This window comes from Triticum urartu, chromosome 4A (assembly GCF_056163025.1).
Source record: "Triticum urartu cultivar PI428250 chromosome 4A, HENAU_Tu73, whole genome shotgun sequence".
NCBI lineage: Eukaryota > Viridiplantae > Streptophyta > Magnoliopsida > Poales > Poaceae > Triticum > Triticum urartu.
In genome coordinates this window covers 406,545,455-406,564,397 of record NC_141876.1, presented here as the reverse complement: position 1 = coordinate 406,564,397, position 18,943 = coordinate 406,545,455, and the positions used below count along the sequence as shown (strand labels likewise).

Sequence of the window (18,943 nt, the reverse complement as noted above, 5' to 3'; positions counted from 1 at the left end):
ATTGATAACATCAAAGGGGAGGTCAAAATTTGGTTCTCGTTGGGGCTAAGCATTTGAGCTCAATCATGCGCGAGAGTAGGGTTTTCTTCTTCCATTTGTTGAGGCGTAGTGGACCTCATGAACCTTGTTCCTGTTCTTCTTCTCTATGAGTGAGATAAGGCAAAAGCTTTTGCCCCTGTTTCCAAAAGAAAAAAAGTTGAGGTGTTGAGATGAGATCTAGTACTGCAATGCAATGGACCATGCTGTGTGTCTCTGGTGGTTGTGAAAACGATCTAATCCTGGCTGTACGGCAGTTCGAATCCAACAGCACCAACGCCCATCCATTTGTCCCTGCAGTCTCTCCTGCCAAACAAGTGACCGGCATCGGTATTAGCTGTAAGCTGTTGAGCAACCACCACCGGCAGTTGGCCTAGACCAGTTGTGTGAGGGTCCCCAATCTGTCTTTTCACCGCTCATCGGCTTCATCGTTGGAGCATACTGCACACAGCTTCATCGGCCGGAGGCACGCGCTGTCCGCGTCGCAAGGCAAAGCCAGATCATCAGATTGGATAACGTCTTTCCTTTGCTTTGCCCTTTTCTTCTATGCTGTGTGCTTCCATTAAGCAGAACCACACTGATCACGTTTTAAAAATTAAAGCCGTTGCAGCTACCGGTTATTTTCCTCCAACGGCCTCCCTTACCGCATCCATCCACACACACACACAGGCCGGCCCACGCACAACCATCAGGTCCTCTCCTCGCCGCTCCCCTAATTCGAAGCGCCGGGCGGTCTCTCCTCCGCGCCCCCTGATCAAGCCGAGTCGCCTCGAGCCCTCGACACCGACGGGTTCCAGGCTCGATTGGGGTTGAGTTCTCAGTGATGGCGGCCGCGTCCAGGAAGGAGGAGGAGAGGAACGAGCGGATCGTGAGGGGCCTCCTCAAGCTGCCGCCCAACCGCAGATGCATCAACTGCAACGCCATCGTAAGGGCTTCTTATTCCTACTCCAGTCGCGCGCGCGCTCGTGTGATCCGCGGTTTGGTTTTGGTTTGCATCGCTTGCTGATGCTCCCGGTCTTGTCTGGTGTTTACTGACGGCCCTGTTTTTGTGTGGTGTCGTCTGATGCAGGGGCCACAGTACGTCTGCACGAGCTTTTGGACATTCATCTGCATCTCCTGCAGCGGCATCCAGTGAGTGTTTTTCGATTCCGTCCCCGGTTGATCTATCGTTTCTTCAACTTTGTGGAATTGGAAAGCCTAGCCAGCGCGATCCAGGGACCAATTTTTCTTGTACTGTTGAACTGTGTGTCAGATTACTGCTTGGGAGGTTCTACTGATTTTTTTTAGAAAAGGAGGATGACCCCCGGCCTCTGCATCTGGGCGATGCATATGGCCACTTTATTAATTATTCTCATAAGATTTTACAAAGTCATACAACAGTAAGACTAAAGCCGCCGTCTAAGCAACAAACTGTCGCTACACCTATCCAGTTGATGAAGGGGCGCAGATAGCCTGGGCCTAATACCAAACAGACATCGCAGTCAAGCCTAACATCTAAGACCCGAGACCCCAACCTAGCCACTTGCTGGGTCTGGGGCACACACTGGTTCGGCGTGCTCTCAGAGGCCGCCGCCGCCAACTGCCACCACTCCATCTTCAGAACTGTACTGATGCATCAACCTTGCTCGGTCCAGCTATCGTCGACGCCACAACGGCGCCCAACGACACCTCCTCCCTGTGCGCAAACAGCTGAACACGTCGCGGTCGCCACTGATACACCTCAGCGCCATGCTGCCAAGTACCATCAGCCGACACAGCTTGAAGCCCTTGGAGGATCTGTCGTGCGTAGCACCTGCCGACCAGGCATGACCAAGCGTAGCACCTGTCGGTCAGGCATGATTTGACATCTCCACCGAAACTTTGTGCAAGACGAAGCCTCTCCACCTCCTGCCTCTGACTTCCAGCGCTGCTCCACAAAAAGATGCTCCCAAGAGAGAAACGACACCGCAGTGCCGCCATCGTCCGGTCCGGAACGCCAGATCCTAGGGTTTCCCCTGGAGCAATACAAGTGGGTCGACGGTAGTCACATGACGATGCCTTCATCAAGGTAACGACGTGGAACGCCGCCATCGCTCGCCGTCGGCTCGGTTTTCACCGGCAACTACGTCTCCCCGACTCGCAGCTGGTGCCAGATGACGGATCCCGAGATCCGAACACCCAGCCTCAGGCCGACCACCTCTGACGAAAGAGATGACCACCACCACCGGTTGCACCGGTCAGAACAGATCTGATCGGAGGTGCCGCTGACAAGACCACCAGGCCCTCCACGCCGCCGTCGCCGATCTAAAGGCAACATGCATGCCACCGCAGCCAAGCCGGCCGCCGCCGACGCCCGAAGGGCCATCCGCAACACCCGCAGCCCTGGCCTCCGCCGCGCCAAGCCGTCGCCGTCCGAGGACGGGCCGGCCTCCTGCTGCCTGCAGCCATCCGCCGCGCCGCAGATCCCAGATCGGTCGCGCCACCCCACGCCTTGGGGTCCACCCCACCCCGGAGACGCGCGAGAGAGGAGATCCCCCGCCGCCGTCGTCGGCCCCCGTGCTTAGCCCGGCGGCGTCCGGCGGCGGCGGAGGGAGAGGAGGAGGGAGTTTGCGGCGGCGGCGGCTAGGTTTCTGGCCGCCCGAGGGGGAGGACAACGCGGGACGCCTGGAACGTGCCTATGATATGAGGAGGTTATTAACTCTAGCGTGACACATTATGGCAAATTATTGGCACACTCTATACCACTTATCTATTGTGTGTGAATGTTCCAATTCTAGTCATTCTAGTCTTGCATATGCTAATAGTCTGCCGACTTCTGTTATTCTAACACACTGGAACCATTTATGCACTTGTAGCCGTGAGTTCACGCACCGAGTAAAATCGGTGTCTATGTCCAAGTTCACCGTGCAAGAGGTTGAGGCCCTTCAAAAGGGTGGGAACCAGGTAAAGTCATCCATCCAGTTGGCTGCTTGTTTGTTGGTTGGTGTCTGGGAATTCCCTTTTGGTTCATCATATCCTAACACTTAAACTGAATGATACAGCGAGCCAGAGAATTATTGTTGAAGGATTTCGATACCCAGAATATGAGGGTACCTGATAGCAGGTCAATAACTTCATCAACTCATTGCCGTGTATACACTTTTTGGTTTGTTATTTAACGGGATATGGTACATGGTGTGACTATTTTGTTTTGTCGCAGCAACATTGAAAGCCTTAGAGAATTCATAAATGCTGTTTATGTGGAGAGAAGATATGCTGGTGTAAGTTTGTCCGAAAGGCCTCCAAGAGATATACAGGTACAATTAGTTAAATTCTCGACATCAGTTGTTTGACTACTTGAAACCTATCTTCGTCAGTCTGGAACTTTACCTGTGATAAGCTTTAGCACGACTGCTGCAATATAGATAGATAGTGAATACTTATTCAGTTGGCTTAAAGTGCATTCATTGTTTCTCCTTTAAAGGACTGATTTCTTCCAGTTGGCTTTCCTACATATATGCTGCAATGATGGTTTTTATTTTCCTATAATATCTGAGAACATTGCGTCTTGCTGAACTATACTCTATTCCATCTATAAAGATTCAAAGATCCCATGAAGAGGAACATAGAAGGGCTAGTTCCTATCATTCATTTTCTCAGAGCCCACCTAATGACTACCAATATGAAGAAAGGCGCAATCGCAAGCAACCTGCAATGCTAAGTAGGAAACCTAGTTCAGACCGAGGGCATGATGGGAAGATGCCTGGATTTTCTTATCGTTCACATAGTCTGCAAGAGAGAATGTCTGAGGACCAATTTGCAAATCAGAGTCGTGGACCGAGGACTTCTGACTGCTCAGGGTCAAGCATGAGTGGTACCTTTGGAACAGCACCCAAATCACCTGATTTCTTCGATGATGGGTGTTTAAGCCCTCCTGTCCAACAAAATCAATCAAATATGCTGAGTTCTAATGGCATCACTCAATCCCAGGTGATTGATTTTGAAATTTATCCTCTTTCCTTTCTTGTTGCATCTCATAAAATCGCTTAATAAATTTAATTATTTTTCTGCAGAGAACTGCATCAACAGGGAACATAGATTCCACATCGCTTAAGTCAGGCAACTCAAGCTTAGCTGATTTGTTTTTTGATTTTGAGAATGTTCACCGAACTCAGCAATCCAACAATTCTGCAGCTCCAAGTTTTGTAGCCTTTTCTGCTGCTGTAAATGGTACAAAGGAGGATCTCTTCAGTCAGCCAAATTTGCAGCAACAACCTGTAACTAGCTATCCATCTGTAGATTTATTTGCAAATATGCCTCATACAGCTTCATCTGCTGATAAAATGCCACTGGGAGCTCATCCATCTGTAGATTTGTTTGCAAATATGCCTCATACAGCTTCATCTGCTGATAAAATGCCACTGGAAGCTCCATCAATGGGCAATGCTGGGTGGGCTACATTTGACACGCCCCCAAAGGATAAACAGCCTGGAGTCACTTGTCCCTCTCCTGTAGCTGACGTAGGTAATCATAAACAGATTCTGGGTCGTGATTTGTTTTCGTTCGAAACAAGTGATAGACCAACATTGTTCCCGACTTCCAAGCACGAAGTTTCAATCAGCAATCAGTCTGGTGCTACATCTCTTGATACAAGTTGCTCTCAGGTAAGGAATATTTGCGTTGCTCTAGGAGTTCTCTATGTTTCTATTTGTTCATGGCAACATGTGCATGCAAATAATACAGGGTAATTAACTCTGTGAATGGTTTAAGCTTTTACAATTTTGTGAAATGTGTGAACTTAAAAGGAATGATTGTACTATGAGGTTCCAGTGTTCTACTGTGGAATTAGCCTTGCAATGCTTTACATCTTAAGAAAGTTAATATTTTGAATTTGCTCAATGTTGGAGCATTTATTATGGCACTATTGGTAGCACTAAAAATCTGCCAGGAGATCTATCACTAACGACTTCTAACTTGCAAAAACCTAAAGAGTAAAGAGGCAAATAGTTATCAGGCGAGGAATTATGTAATTGTACTGTTGCATCTCTTTTAATGTGTGCAGTTAATTTGCACTTTCAGAAAAGGGTGGTTTACTGTTTGGTTACTGAGTTTTTTTTGTCTTCATTGTGCTCCAAATTATGTAAAAGCTATTATTCTTAATTTGCCAGCCTTGGATTTTTAATTGTTTGTGATGTCACTGCTGGTAGCAGCAGTTCCCAACAAACTGAAAGATATCTCATTCATGACTTTAAAATTATTGGAGTGTAATAGAACCAATGGATAGGATAAGTTCTCAGGTTGGGAATCATGAAATTGAATAATAAAGTTACTTGTGGCTGTTATGGTGTCATTCTTCTATTGATTCTGAGTTTTAACTGCCTTTCCAGAGCTGCAATTCATTTCCTCCTTGCTGTGTATTTGCAGTTATGGCATTCATTTGATGATGCAACTGGGATCATCTCAAATGATCACTCTGGTGCTGAGCCACTAAGTAATGAGCTCACAAATGTAGTCAATGTTACCAACAATCCTTTTACTTGCCCTATTAGTTCAAAGGTAGCCTTTGTCCCTGTTAAATTTTGCATGTGGTTCATAAATAACACAGCATCATAACTGTTATTCTCTGTAGAAATCTCATGGTGGTGATTGCCATAATGTGTTCATGGATGAATTAGCTCTAAGTGCATCATTTGCTCCTTTCCTAGAGCCATCTCCAATATCTGATGTTCCTTCAGTATGGCTTCTCTATTTCATAAACCATTTAAGAATTTTTTTCTTCTTCTATACCATTGCTCTCTGATGTGATTTGATCATGTACAGGGAAAACCCTTTGCTGATCAGATTGTGCTAAATCCATTTGATCTCCCCTTTGGTACTGATTCAGAGGCTACTAATCTGGTATTCCATTTCTTCTTTGCCTTATCTGCACTTCATGCTACCAGAAGGCTTAAAGAAGTGAACATAATGTTGTCGATTTTCTATGATCCCTTCTTTCCAAGTAGTTGATGATGCTTCATTTTGTGGTTAATGCCTTTTGACAAACAGATTTACCTAAACTATTGGGTCTTTGTAACTGGTTGAAAAAAAATTAAATTAAAAATGGTCCAATAAAGCATGCCACTGCATGTGCATGTCTATTCGAAAAGTTGTATGATAAAATATACCTAGAGGTAGAAAGAATTGTAAATATTCATGTGGGACATGATTGTCTTTTAAATCAAGTAGAATCCAATTAAATAAAAAGATTTGTGGATGGTCAAGCCTCTCCTATAGCAGGGACAAGCCAGTGCCCTATGGCCAGTTTTTGGATCTTTATCTTACCCAAATAACTTGTCATACATAAATTTGTTACGGCTATTCCTTCATTTTTTTAACAAACTAAAATAATCTAGATCACTATTATACTACATGAGTAGATTTTTTTTAAAAAAAAGAAGCTGAATCCTTTCTGGGAAATCAGCCAAATTTCCTATGTTTGGAATTGGATCCGCATCACCATTCATGGCACCACCAATCACCACCGCAACCAGTCCCAGTGCACAAAGTTTACTTAGTGGTTCTTGGCCGTGGATGGATGGTTGGGATGTGGTGAGGTTGTGGTGGTGCCACAGCCATGGGCATGAAGTAGGATGGCATTGGTAACAAGAATATTTGAATTTGAACATGGTTTGGTCTTCAAAAGATGGCATGTGTTTGTAAAATTAAATTGCATTCCTTGAAGATTTGAGACCATTTTACTTGTAATTTTGTACTAAGAACTAGAAACTCTGTCTATGCATTGAGTATGAACTGTCTTTTGTGCATGATATTATAGAAAATATATTTATCTTTGCTTACAGTTCTAGTCCTTGTCATTGCCAGCTTCCTGGTATTTGCCAGCAATTTTCTGAATTACACTTTATTTGCAGTTCATGGGCATGAGCACGTTGCAAGCTGCTTTGCCTAATTTACCAATTTCTTTTCTTGATGGTTTGCCTGAATCATGGTTCTCCAACAATACTTCTACCTATGTTCCGTCTGGATTACATGGTGAGCTTTACTGGTAGCATCTTTATACGGTTTGCCTGATTTACTGCGTACGTGGAGTTCATCTAACTGTAACAACTAACACATATTCAGGTGGATTAACATGTCTTGTCGAGCAGGCCCCGAACTCTCCGTTGAGGTAATATGCTCTGCCTTGGCATAGTTGGCCTTACCAACTGTTTGTTCGGTTTGCTACCGCATTGGGGTTGTTCGGTTTGCTGCCAATTGCCAAGCCAAAAGTAGGCAAGGTTATTAGTTTCTTATCAACACAAAAGAGCCAACAAAAATGGCAATGCCAAAGTTTCGGTGGCAGCCTTGCGGAAATCGCATCGGCTCCACCACAAGTTGGAGCCAAACCAATTGGAGGCCAAATCTGTAGGCATTTCCAGAACTCTGGCTAGACAAAGTTAGGGAGCAAACCAAACAAGCTCTAGCGTCAACTCCATCTTTGTGCTAAAACTAAACCTGTTGTTTCAGGAACATAACATTGAGCACTGTATCAACTGGCAATCCTTTTGCATAGAGAAAGGATTCGGCTTGGAAATCTACATGGCTTTGTGCTGCTTGGACTTGTGAAAAGAGCAGAGGAGTACCTGTTGACTTGTTCCTTCGGTTCACTGAACTTGTATGTATCAGATACAGATAGGGAGCTCGTGAAGGCCATTCTGCGGAGACTCGGATATCTATATCTATGGTTTGGCTGACAGTGCACATTTTGTGCCCCTTGCCTCTTGGAGTTTGGGAACCCTTGCTGGTGGTGGCTTTGACGACGATGACAGTGGATGACAGTGGTGATGCTAACGTTAGTAGATGTTGAGCCGTAAGCGTGACTTATCCTGCTATTGCTATATTCACAAAACGTCATTGCCTACTGGAAAAGTTATTCCTAGACGCGACGTCTGATAGACCAATCTTCCACCATTATATTATATATATACATAACGTTTCTTGGTCGATGCTCTAGAATGTCGCATGATTTGTCATAGGAGGACTCTGTTTAAAGGTTGTCGTATTTGTCCCTTTCCAAGGAAGTCCTTTTTGATGCTTACCGGAAGAAATTTTAGTTGTCCCACATTTGCTTTTTCTTCATCTTCAGTGCAACATTTGCTTTTGTTTGCTCAGGGAGTAGTATTCTAGAACTAGAGTGCGTAAAAGGGGTGGTTTAGTGACCCACTTTTTTTTTTCTTAGTGCGGAACAAGACATTTGCGTTTGTCTTTTCGGCTTTTCTACTTATTATTAAAAGGTCATGACGACTAAGTAATAAGGATGGAAATAGTTACCGTACTTTTTTATCAAGAAAGAAACTACCGTACTTTTGTACACTGTCTGTACTACACTATACAGTTTCATCACCAACCGAATCCCACCGCGTAAAATGGAATGGAAGGAGAGAACAAGAGAACTACGTACTCCCTCCGTTCCGAATTACTCGTCGCGGAAAGATTTTCGCAGAAAAATTTCTGCGACGAGTAATTTGAAACGGAGGGAGTAGAATATAAGCGTGCCACAGTTGAAAACACAGAGCACAAAGCCGGCGGTGCGGTTTAGAATGGTGCCGGCTGCGCGGCGCCGCGGCGCATCCTGCTCCCCCACGTCTCGCCTCGCGTGTCCGCCATCCGCCACTGCAGCCCGGCCAGCTGTGCTTCCCAGTCGGCGAAGCCCGCGCGCGGCGCCGGGCGGGACCCGGCGGCGCCCGCGCCAGCGCCACAGCGCAGCTGGATGTCGTAGCCCCGCCTGCGCTCGGGGTCGGAGAGCACCTCGTAGGCCTCCCGCGCCCTCATGAACCGGTCGGCGCCGCCCGGGCACGCGTCCGGGTGCCACCGCCGCGCGGCGCGCCTGTACGCCGCCTTGATCTCCTCCGGCCCCGCCGACGTCCCCACCGCCAGCACGTCGTACATCGTCGCCCTCTCCGGCGTCGCCGCCACGGCCGACACCCTCACCCGCGCCCGCCGCTGGCACTTGACGCCACCCGAGAACCCCATGGGCTTGGCGCACAAGGTGTTCATCTCTCCAAGCTGAGGGATGGTAGCGAACTGAGGTGTTTGATGGACGTGTAAGCTAAAAGGCTTTGCTTCTTGCACTTCAATGGAGGCTGTGTAAACCTTTGGCTTGCTGGTTCTATATTTTGCACACGGCGGTGATTATATACCGCCGGGGGAGGAAGGGATGCGTGGCGGCGTGGGCTTCTGGAAGACATGGACGAAGTCACGGGCGCGACGCGTGAGGCGTCATGAGCCCGTCGGCCACGGGAAGCGCCAGCTCTTCTTGCCCGCTACTCAATTATTACTATACCACCTCCAATTAATCTTAATTTTTTTCAAGTGATAATCTTATCTTATTGCTTAATTACCGTCAAGTTGTTGTCGACTGGTCGATCTCGACTTTAGCTTCCTCTTGAGATGTGGACCCGTGGTTCTAGATGGTGGTGGCCCGTCGGAATGTGATCAGATGAAGCCAAGTGTTAGGGAGACACTGACGTCGTTTTTCTAGATTTTGCCTACGTGCAGATCTTACTGGTTGACTCGGCTGTATTTGCTCCAAGCCTCCAATCACGTAAACGTTGTGTGGTCGGGGGATACAACTCGATGAGACTGCATTGTAAACCTTCGACCTCCCGCGGCCAGCTGAAATATATTGTTTCCGCCGGTGCATCAACCAGCATCCAGTATCTCCACTACTTATAAAACCACGAGTCGTGAATTCTACAAATCCTATCCATTCATAGATCCACCGAATGATGTATCACATCAAAACACCATTATTAGAAGAGTTAATTCCATTCTTTACCCTCATGATTTACGTTTATGACGGAATTGAACCCATTTAAGAAAATCCTTAAATTATATCACTGTCAAAGCTAAATCTGGCAGATCCTTCAGTAGGGTGTCCTAACTAAGGGACTTGGCGAAATGGTAGCAAAACAAGGGTTTTACTCAGGTTTGGGCTTTCACGACTTGCATCCTGCTCATTGCTTTATTTTGCTGGGGTGTATACAAAGTAAAAGTACCCAAAGATTGAGATTGTTCTTCACGACGAGCCCCCGACTTATATAGCATACCATGGATCCTAGAGCTTACACAAATAGGTCGGCCACGTAGGGAGGAGGGGGTATAGAATCCTACACGACTCCGTCTTCTTGTCTTTTATGCCAAGTCCTCGAAGTCATCACGTATACCGCCATGGACCGCCCAAAGTGACCAGGACGGAACTAACAAAGGGGTCCTCAACCCGGCCACCATGTCAAGAATCGTCGACATCAGAGGCCCCTTATCCGGGACGCCGTCAGTAGACCCTAGAACCGGTCTTCAAGTAGGTTGCATCTTGGTCCTTCGAAGCTGCACATCGCCCTCGGTCACCGGTCTTGAGACAGATTCAATGAAACGCCCCCCCCCCAACAATGTCTTCATGTAGCCGAGCTCCATCTCCCGAGCTGCTTCTGAGGTGACGTGAACCACCTCGGATTTGAAATGATGAAAGGAGAGATCTGAGTTGCATGCCAGAAAGGCTTCACGCCTGCTCGTCACTCGGTGGGACAAGTTCCCGCGTAGCGTCTCGAAAGTCCTCTTACCCAGCTCTGACAAGCCATGCCAGTCTTATCCATGGCCCCACTTGGCCACGTGTAAGACTTGACTTGACGGTCAACGTGACGCGCGGGAGAGGGTCAAGGGCCCACACATGCCATGCCCCATCGGGGAAGGATGTGCACCTCGATCTCCACATGAGGGTTAACATCAACCCCTCGATCCTCGCGTGCCATTAACACATTAATCGTTTGAATGCAGAGAGATTTGTTGTTGCATGGGGGTATTAAGCTGTTGTCGCTCCAGTTTCCCCACTCCTTATAAAAGGCAGGATGTGATATGAGGGAGAGCTTTACGCTCCCTTTCCCATCACATCATCTTCTTCTTCGCACCCGTTCGTTCAACGGCGGGGCCGTGGATGTCCATATTGGTCCCTGTGAGCACACAAAGGATATTTGAGTGAACCTTTGGTTATCATGTGATGTTCCCTTTCCTTCGCGATATTTCAAAAAACCCAGAATGCATCGGTATCCTCCTGAGTCATCACCATGCTCATTATACCAAAATCCTCATTGTCGGTTTTGTTCTTCTTTCTCGTTATTGTGTTCTAGCATCCCAGTGATGAAGTCACCTCTATCTAGCCAAACGATGATTGATGCCATCACACCGAGAGGGCCCTAAGAATATCTCTCCATCATCGGAGGAGCAAAATCGCACTCTTGAGCTATTCGGCCACTTATCAAATTTTTTGATGAACCTATAAGTTGTCGGTATGATCACCGTGTTACAGGTGACATTTGAGCAACCCCAAAGCCCATCGTACGGTAAGAAAGTTACCACGGTACTCTCATGGTCTAAGGAACAATATGACATGTTAACACTCCATGTTATTACAATTGAATGCACACGATATTAACTCAATTCATAACAAACAAGATTGGGTTGATTCAATATGATCGTTCTTATAATGTCATAATCTCAATTTTGTTTTAGGATCATCGTTACACTTCACAATATCCTAAGATCTGGAAAACGTGATCACCAACAACACTTGAGCTAGTCTTAGAGGCGAGACTAGCAACCTTTTATTTACCGTTTATCACTCCACGCGTGAATATGAGTTTTCCAGTGAATCGCATATTCCAGGGTCATAGCAGTTATAACATAGAATATACACTCTTAATTATGAATATGGAAATATAATAATACAAATATTATTGCCTCTAGGGCATATTTCCGACAATCTCCCACTTGCACTAGAGTCAATAATCTAGTTGCATGTTTTTGTTAATAGATATGGCTTATCCAATGCTACTCATGCTTTGCTAGTCGTAGAGCCTTCATCACTGGGTCTGGCACTATTCAAATCCCAATGTTATTTGTTTCGGTAACATCTAGTTTATTATGTAATTCATTTGTTACATTAATGGTGACACTATATCTCCATATAGTCCATTCGATAGTAACACTATATCTCCATATAGTCAATATTTATTTGGAACCACATAAATAATCTTTTATTGATCCAGATTATATTCTATTGAAAACTTCTCAAGTCCCTAGCTATATCATTTATAGAGCCACCGTTTATGTTCATTTCTAAAACCATTTCAAAATTTACAGCCCGATAGTTTATTAGTCATGAAGTTGTCTTGTGTAACTTTTACATCAATTATTTTGTGCAACCTTTACAAAAATTTCTTCATCTCCTCTAAATACAAGAAGCAAAGATTTCATCTAACTGAGGTACTTAAAACTTTAAGCAATTACCCTAGTGAATCTTTTAGAGATCACTATGGTACTTAGTACTAATAGTTAGCCTATTCAAAATATATGGCTCTGTACATTTTGATAACACATATGATAAATTCAATTTCTGAAGTAAATTGAACTCTATTCATCCATACATGTGTATCAACTATTGATTTTGCACAGTGTCATACTATGTGACATTTTGAGAAATCATTTTCTGCTTTTAAACTTCTTTAAAACTTTGTCACGGTACATGTCTTAGTATAATCAGAATTTTCATTCTATCTATATAGACTTTCATCCAATTATTCTAATTCCCTTTTAGAAACATTATTTTATATTATTTCTGATCAGGTGATATGTCATACATATGTAAGATCAGAAATGTCACAGAGCTCCCACTAAACTTCTTGTTTCCACAAGTTTTTGATAAAATTCGGAATTCTCCAAATACTTTATCAAATTCCAGCTATTTGATACCTTATTTCAAATCATACTCATGACTTGTACTCCCTCCGTTCCTAAATATTTGTCTTTTTAGAGATTTCAAATGACTACCACATACGGATGTACATAGACATATTTTAGAGTGTAGATTCACTCATTTTGCTTCGTATGTAGTCACTTGTTGTAATCACTAGAAAGACAAATATTTAGGAACAGAGGGAGTAATATTTATGTCATTTCGGTATTCCTGTCAAAACCCTTTCATTGTATCTTATATGCATTCTTTTGAAATCTCGTTCAAAATAGTTTTGTTTGTTATATATCAATTACACTCTCCATTGTAATCCATTTACACTTTTAGTATTGCTACTAAAATGAAGATCTGACAAGATCAATTCTTCCTTTTCTACAAAACTCTTTTGTAAAAACTTTTCTTTTCAGGATCACTATCCATGAATATTTTGAAGATCCATTTATACACCTTTTGAAGGTTTCATCAAGTTCAAAACTTGTTCCTTACATATGGTCTTCACATTGGATTTAAATGGTCTGAGTAATACCTATCCTAGGTGGGCACCATCACTGCTTCCTCGTAGTGCATAGGTTTCATCTTATGAAGTAGCAGATTCGATAATCTGACCTTTGCGTTTTGTTATAGTCTTAACTAAAAGTTCTACATGTAGAAATTTGTTTGCTTAGTTTTACAGACAAAAATATTCCAGAACATTTCTGGTTTAGTCTTGTCATATCTTAAGCCAGAGATTAATAATCTCAATAAATTGTATCATCCTCCCACTTGATTCTTTAACAAGAAAACATTTTCTTGAAAAATATTCATTCTATGACAAACATTTTTTCCCTTGAGTTTAGTGAGAGGAACACAAAACCCTACAATAAAACCTAGGTCTAAAATATTCTATGACTTTTTATAGTTTATCAAACCCTTTTAGATGGTGCATCTTTTTAGTGAATATTATGTCATTTCATTCATAAATCCCCAAAATTTAATAAGATCATAACGGTAATAATAATTCCACAATCATTCAATTGCTTGCTAAACTTATGGCTTAGATATAGTTCTTCATGAAAGAAGAATCCTTTTATCTTCTGTCATAATGATATTATATCTTCATCCTAAATTTCTTTGAATTGCTTCAAATATTTCAGTCATTATGTTTTATCAAGTGAATCATATTTACTCATAACATGGATGAAGTATAAATATTCACCGCATCCTGTTATATCCACTGGACTTTATACATCTCAATGTATTCAGTCAATTTAAAACTTATACTTCATCTCTATGAATATTAATTATCCGATATAACCGAGCATTGCGACACACAAGTGGTTTTATCAGTCTTCTCAAGACGTTTATGTTTAATGTTATAGATCACCAACTTCAAGATTTGTCATGAATAAACCGTCACAAAATAGAGGTTTAATCAAAAATATATTCTCATAATAATCCCAAAAACTATTGTTTAAAACTTATAGGAATATCGATCGCATAATCCATAGGATAATGCATTGCATGACTCCGAAGGAAAATAAGTATTATTTTATTTCTAAGATAAATCTCCAAGATATACTAAAGACATGATTTTGATGGCTCCGAGTAGCGATCCCATCACCTTTCCTGACTTGTATCACGACTTCATTTCTTCTCTCCTTGTGAGCTTTATGTAGTCCTTGTATCGGTTTGCAAAATGGGAGCAACCGGTTAGTATCAAATACTCATGGCATACAAAAATTTACAAGTATAATAACATTACTGTAACATCCCGATTCTCGGAATGTTTTAAAAAAAAGTTTTCCAAAAATCAGGGCAAGAAAAATTCATTTGTTTTATTGTTAACAAAGCTTAAATTGGACTTCTATAATTTGGAGGATTTAATTTGACCTAATGTGAACTTAAATTAAATTTGAGTTTTGTTCTTTTCTTCTAGTTGGGTTTTATCTTTTGTCTTCAACACATTTAAACATGTGAGTCTGCATTTTTGTGGATTTCTTGGATTGTTTGATATTTGTTTCAGCTTCTATTAGTTCTCTATATTTTCCAAAAAGAGAAGTCAATTCTTTTCCATATGTTAAACTCTAGGCCAAATTTCCAAAGCCCATTCTACAACATATTTTTTTGAGCATCAGTACAGACACAAGCGCTCATATACACGCGCATACACTCACCCCTATGAACGCACACACGCACACCCTACCCCTATGAGCACCTCCGAGAGACTGAGCCGACATATTATCTTGAGATTTATGAAGCCACCGTAGGCGCCTCGTCGTCGACGGGAACGTCTCCTCCCACTGAAAGCGCATCGCCGGAAATCCTGAAATAAATCCAGGAATAATGCGAGCACCAGGATTTGAACCCTGGTGGGTTGGGGATACCACTGTCCACCTAACCATCTCAACCACAAGTTGGTTCGCACATCTTTATTTTTTCTATTCCCCGTTCTCTCGAACAGGAATGGGCCAAAGGCCAACTTTTATTTTTTTTCTCTCCCACTTGGGCCTTGCTGAACTAGGCCAACACCCAGCTCTCCTAGCCAGCACCTCTTCTGCTTCCTGTACTTTCACTTCCACAACTAATAGAAGATGAAATCTCAACAGCCACCTACGTGCACACATAGAAACTCTGCACCTTCCTTTAATTCCTTCTCCCTTCCTATTCCTCTCACGCCTCCTCTTCTTTCCTTTCTCTGTAAGTTCACAATCTACAGAGACTAGAAACGTAACATACATAAGAGAAACAGCCCCTCCTCTAACTTCCCTTAAATCTCATTCCTTTCCAAAACTGCAGGCACCATGCTATGTGCCGCCACCTCCTTTTCCAATTCTCGTGAAACCCAGCCTTCTCCCTTCCTCTCTGTCTCCAGAAACTCTGTCCAAAGAATGATGCACCATGGACACCAATGCTCCATCCCATTGATGCAGGCCCTCCCCATCCATGCCCTTGCGCCAGAAGGGTCCCCTTGACACCATGATTCCATTCAGGGAAGAAGGAACGCGATTCATCAAGCACACACGAAGAATTCTGCATGTCCGCGTATACTGTTCATCAAGTTCGTCGCACTGTTCCATCAAACTCGGTGAGCCTCTATCAAATTCATTTTTTCATGCGTACTTGTCATCACCTAGTGTATCCCGTAGACATCATGATTCAACCTATCTCTGTCATTGGCCGCGTGTGTCCAAAACCGAATTCGATTCGATGGCATAGGCATAATTCTTTAGTTTTGTTCATCATATGACTTTGAGCCCAATAGATAAAATTCTCCATATGACCGTAGAAATCCAGTGATGGGGTTAGATTGTGGGTTCTATCTTGTGATCGGTAGAAGAGATATAATCTTAGTCGTTTTTTGTATGGAATCCAAATAGGTTTTGTGTTGGTAAAACTTTTCTATTGGTATGTTATTTCTATGTCTCTCCTTATGCCTAGGAGTATCAAATGGTTTACTCGATTGATTTGAAGGTGCGTTTTTTTGTAGCATTTCATGTAGATAACTTTGTGCATCATCTAAAAGTATGATATGCCTTTCTATTAGTTCCTTCGAGTTATTACCTTGTGTAGGAGTTGATTGGTGCATTAGTTATCATCCCTCATACATGATTGGCGCGTGTTATTATTTTAATTAGATTTGGAGCATTATTAGTGTAATCTTATTATCATTATTTTGATTATGTTTGATACTTATTGTTTGCGAGTGTACAATATTTGGTGAACGCTCGACATGGTTATATTTATGTGGAATTATTCTAAACTTTGCTTTATGTATCGAATAATGGAATATTTCATGTTTCGATTATTTCTTTTGTTTAGCATGAATATATCTTAGATATATTTTCTATATTCATTTACATCCATGTAGCATGTGTGTTTTATATATTCAAAATCATGTCATGCCTATGATAGTGGTCCGTCAATCTATTATTTTGTTGTTTAGTTTCTTTATAGTAGTTGTCTTGAATTGGCATTTTAACTTAGAACATAGCCATGGTTGTGATGAACTACTTGTTGTAGGCACTCTATTAGCATTTTAATTATCTATCACATCATGCGTGGTTCAAGATCATTTTCTCACTTTCTTAAGTTGTGTGACATGTCATGTTTTATGTGTTATTTTAGTAGCAACTTTTGAGTAATTGTTAAAGCAATTTTGTAGATGTTTATTGTTTAGTATTGCATGGATAGTTGCTTTATGTCATTGTTATATTTGCATTCTATATAGAATTTATTCGTTGTTACATAGAGTTCAATTTATTGTTTCTTGGTAATTAGCAAACATGTTATATTTACCTAGGATAGTAGCTATGCATGCTTAGTTGATTGACATGTCATATTAATATTTACTCAAGTAGAAGGCATATTTGGTTGTATGCCTACCATGTGTTATATCATTGGTAGTCAGTACCTTATGTTCATACATTTGGTTAATGTTTACTTGGTAGATATATCATAGTGATTTGTTGATACCATACATTCTTTTATTTAGGAATTTCTTGCCTTATCAATACCATGTCATGATGATCGATTGTATAACTTGATTGCATAACGCGTGTGTGTACCAATCTGTGTGTTGTATGATGCTTAGTTGTGTACCTTTTATATATTTGCAAGTGTATGAATGACTACATAGAAATGCATGTCATCTTGTTATTCATGCTTCTATAACACATGTTGATTTGGTTGATGAGATGATCTAGTTGTATACTTTCCTACGTGCTTAGTATGCTTCCATGTTCTCATTTGTCATAACTAGCATGGTAGTGTTGTATGCTAACATCGTGCTTGATCTTTAGGTCACTTGTTATCAACTAGGTTATCTCATAGTTACACTTTGCATTTTATTAGTAGCATATTTTGGTATCTCGTGTCATGATCATCCATGCTTAGCATCATATCTGGTTTAGCTTACTGTTGCATTTGTGGTATGCCTAAGTCTAGACATCAAGTCATGCTAGTTATCTTTCATCTGTTATTATATTCCATGTGTTATAGTTGTACTTGTGTTGCTCATATATGCTTGACTTGTCTCATGTTAGTGTTATGAGTGTTTGGCACATGTTGCATTAGCTCATCACATGATTAGGATAGTTCACCTTTCAATAATTGAGTTGTGTCTTTCTCATATGCTTGGTGCACATTGTTGCTTTGTTGTTAATCATGTTGTGGTAATATTTTTGCTAGAGGTCATTTGGATATTAGTTGTTTCCTTCATTATAAAGAGTGCCCTAGTTTAGTATCTTCTCATGGTCACTCATATGTTTAATGCTTTTGTTATTAGATAAGACCTCTTCACGATTCTATACTCACATGCCTTGTATGATGTGTCTGGTTATTTAATTTTCCAATTATTTTTGTGATAGCATTGGTTTGTCTTTTGTCATAGAAATGCTTGCTAATAGTTGTTATGATTGGTGTTTAGTCTTTGCTTATTGTTAACCATTATAAAATATTTGGATACATCCAAATATTTACTTGTGGTTGATTATTAATCTTAATCATATCATGCCTGGATAGTAGTTCACTCTTTTGTTCCATGTCTTGTATAGTTTCTTGTTAATTGTTTGATAAATGACTTGGTTTGTTATAATAGAGTTGATCCTATTTTATATTAATAATGTTATAGGGTTAGACCTAGGTCAATTCGATTCATGTTGTTGAGTGATGTTTGATTGCTTAACTAGTATGGTTTGTAATGTTTGTTCGTTTGTCTTACAGAACTATTGCCTTTCGAATTATTATATAGTTGATGTATATGTTTGACTACTATTGACCATTATAAATATTTAGATTCTATATAAATATCTATTTGTGGTTAACTATTACCTTCATCATGTCATGTTGTAATTGTGTGGTTAAATGCATAGGATGGTTCCTTTTCATGTGTGTTGATGTCATTGTGTTTGTTAGATAGTAGTTTCCTATATAGTTTGTCGAGATGTGTAGTGGGCACTACTAGTGTTTAATTGCATATTCGTATTGGAACGTTAGTCTTGATCGCCAAGTATTTCTTAGCTGTGTCAACCTCAACCATGTCACTTCAATGAATCCTTTCTCTTACATCCTAATCAACCTCATTTCGAAGTCTCCATCTTGATCAATATCTTGTTGTCCATCCAATTTTAAATTGTTTTGGATGTTATTTGGATTTACTTTTGCTTTGGTATTTATTGTTTGTCTTTTGCT

At 41.7% G+C, this 18,943-nt stretch overlaps 2 protein-coding genes across 2 annotated transcripts; one reads left to right on the top strand and one right to left on the bottom strand.

The window, feature by feature from the left end:
• The first annotated feature begins 398 nt into the window (after positions 1-398).
• LOC125551836 (putative ADP-ribosylation factor GTPase-activating protein AGD14) lies at positions 399-8,068 on the top strand. Its single transcript, XM_048715207.2, has 13 exons — positions 399-961; positions 1,106-1,167; positions 2,871-2,958; positions 3,057-3,118; positions 3,215-3,311; positions 3,595-3,984; positions 4,068-4,658; positions 5,419-5,550; positions 5,624-5,728; positions 5,815-5,892; positions 6,903-7,023; positions 7,114-7,159; positions 7,498-8,068. The coding sequence occupies exons 1-13, from the start codon at positions 860-862 to the stop codon at positions 7,541-7,543; spliced, it is 1,920 nt and encodes a 639-aa protein (XP_048571164.2). The 5' UTR covers positions 399-859; the 3' UTR covers positions 7,544-8,068.
• Positions 8,069-8,282: 214 nt separating this feature from the next.
• On the bottom strand, positions 8,283-9,234 carry LOC125551837 (chaperone protein dnaJ 20, chloroplastic). Its single transcript, XM_087518487.1, has one exon. The coding sequence runs from the start codon at positions 9,025-9,027 to the stop codon at positions 8,566-8,568; it is 462 nt and encodes a 153-aa protein (XP_087374613.1). The 5' UTR covers positions 9,028-9,234; the 3' UTR covers positions 8,283-8,565.
• Positions 9,235-18,943: the final 9,709 nt, after the last annotated feature.

Excerpts from the sequence above, each read along its gene's own strand:
- LOC125551836 (XM_048715207.2), top strand. The coding sequence starts at position 860 with ATGGCGGCCGCGTCCAGGAAGGAGGAGGAGAGGAACGAGCGGATCGTG. Across the intron at positions 3,312-3,594 it reads GGCCTCCAAGAGATATACAG|ATTCAAAGATCCCATGAAGA; the intron begins GTACAATTAGTT and ends CCATCTATAAAG. Across the intron at positions 5,729-5,814 it reads CAATATCTGATGTTCCTTCA|GGAAAACCCTTTGCTGATCA; the intron begins GTATGGCTTCTC and ends GATCATGTACAG.
- LOC125551837 (XM_087518487.1), bottom strand. The coding sequence starts at position 9,027 with ATGAACACCTTGTGCGCCAAGCCCATGGGGTTCTCGGGTGGCGTCAAG.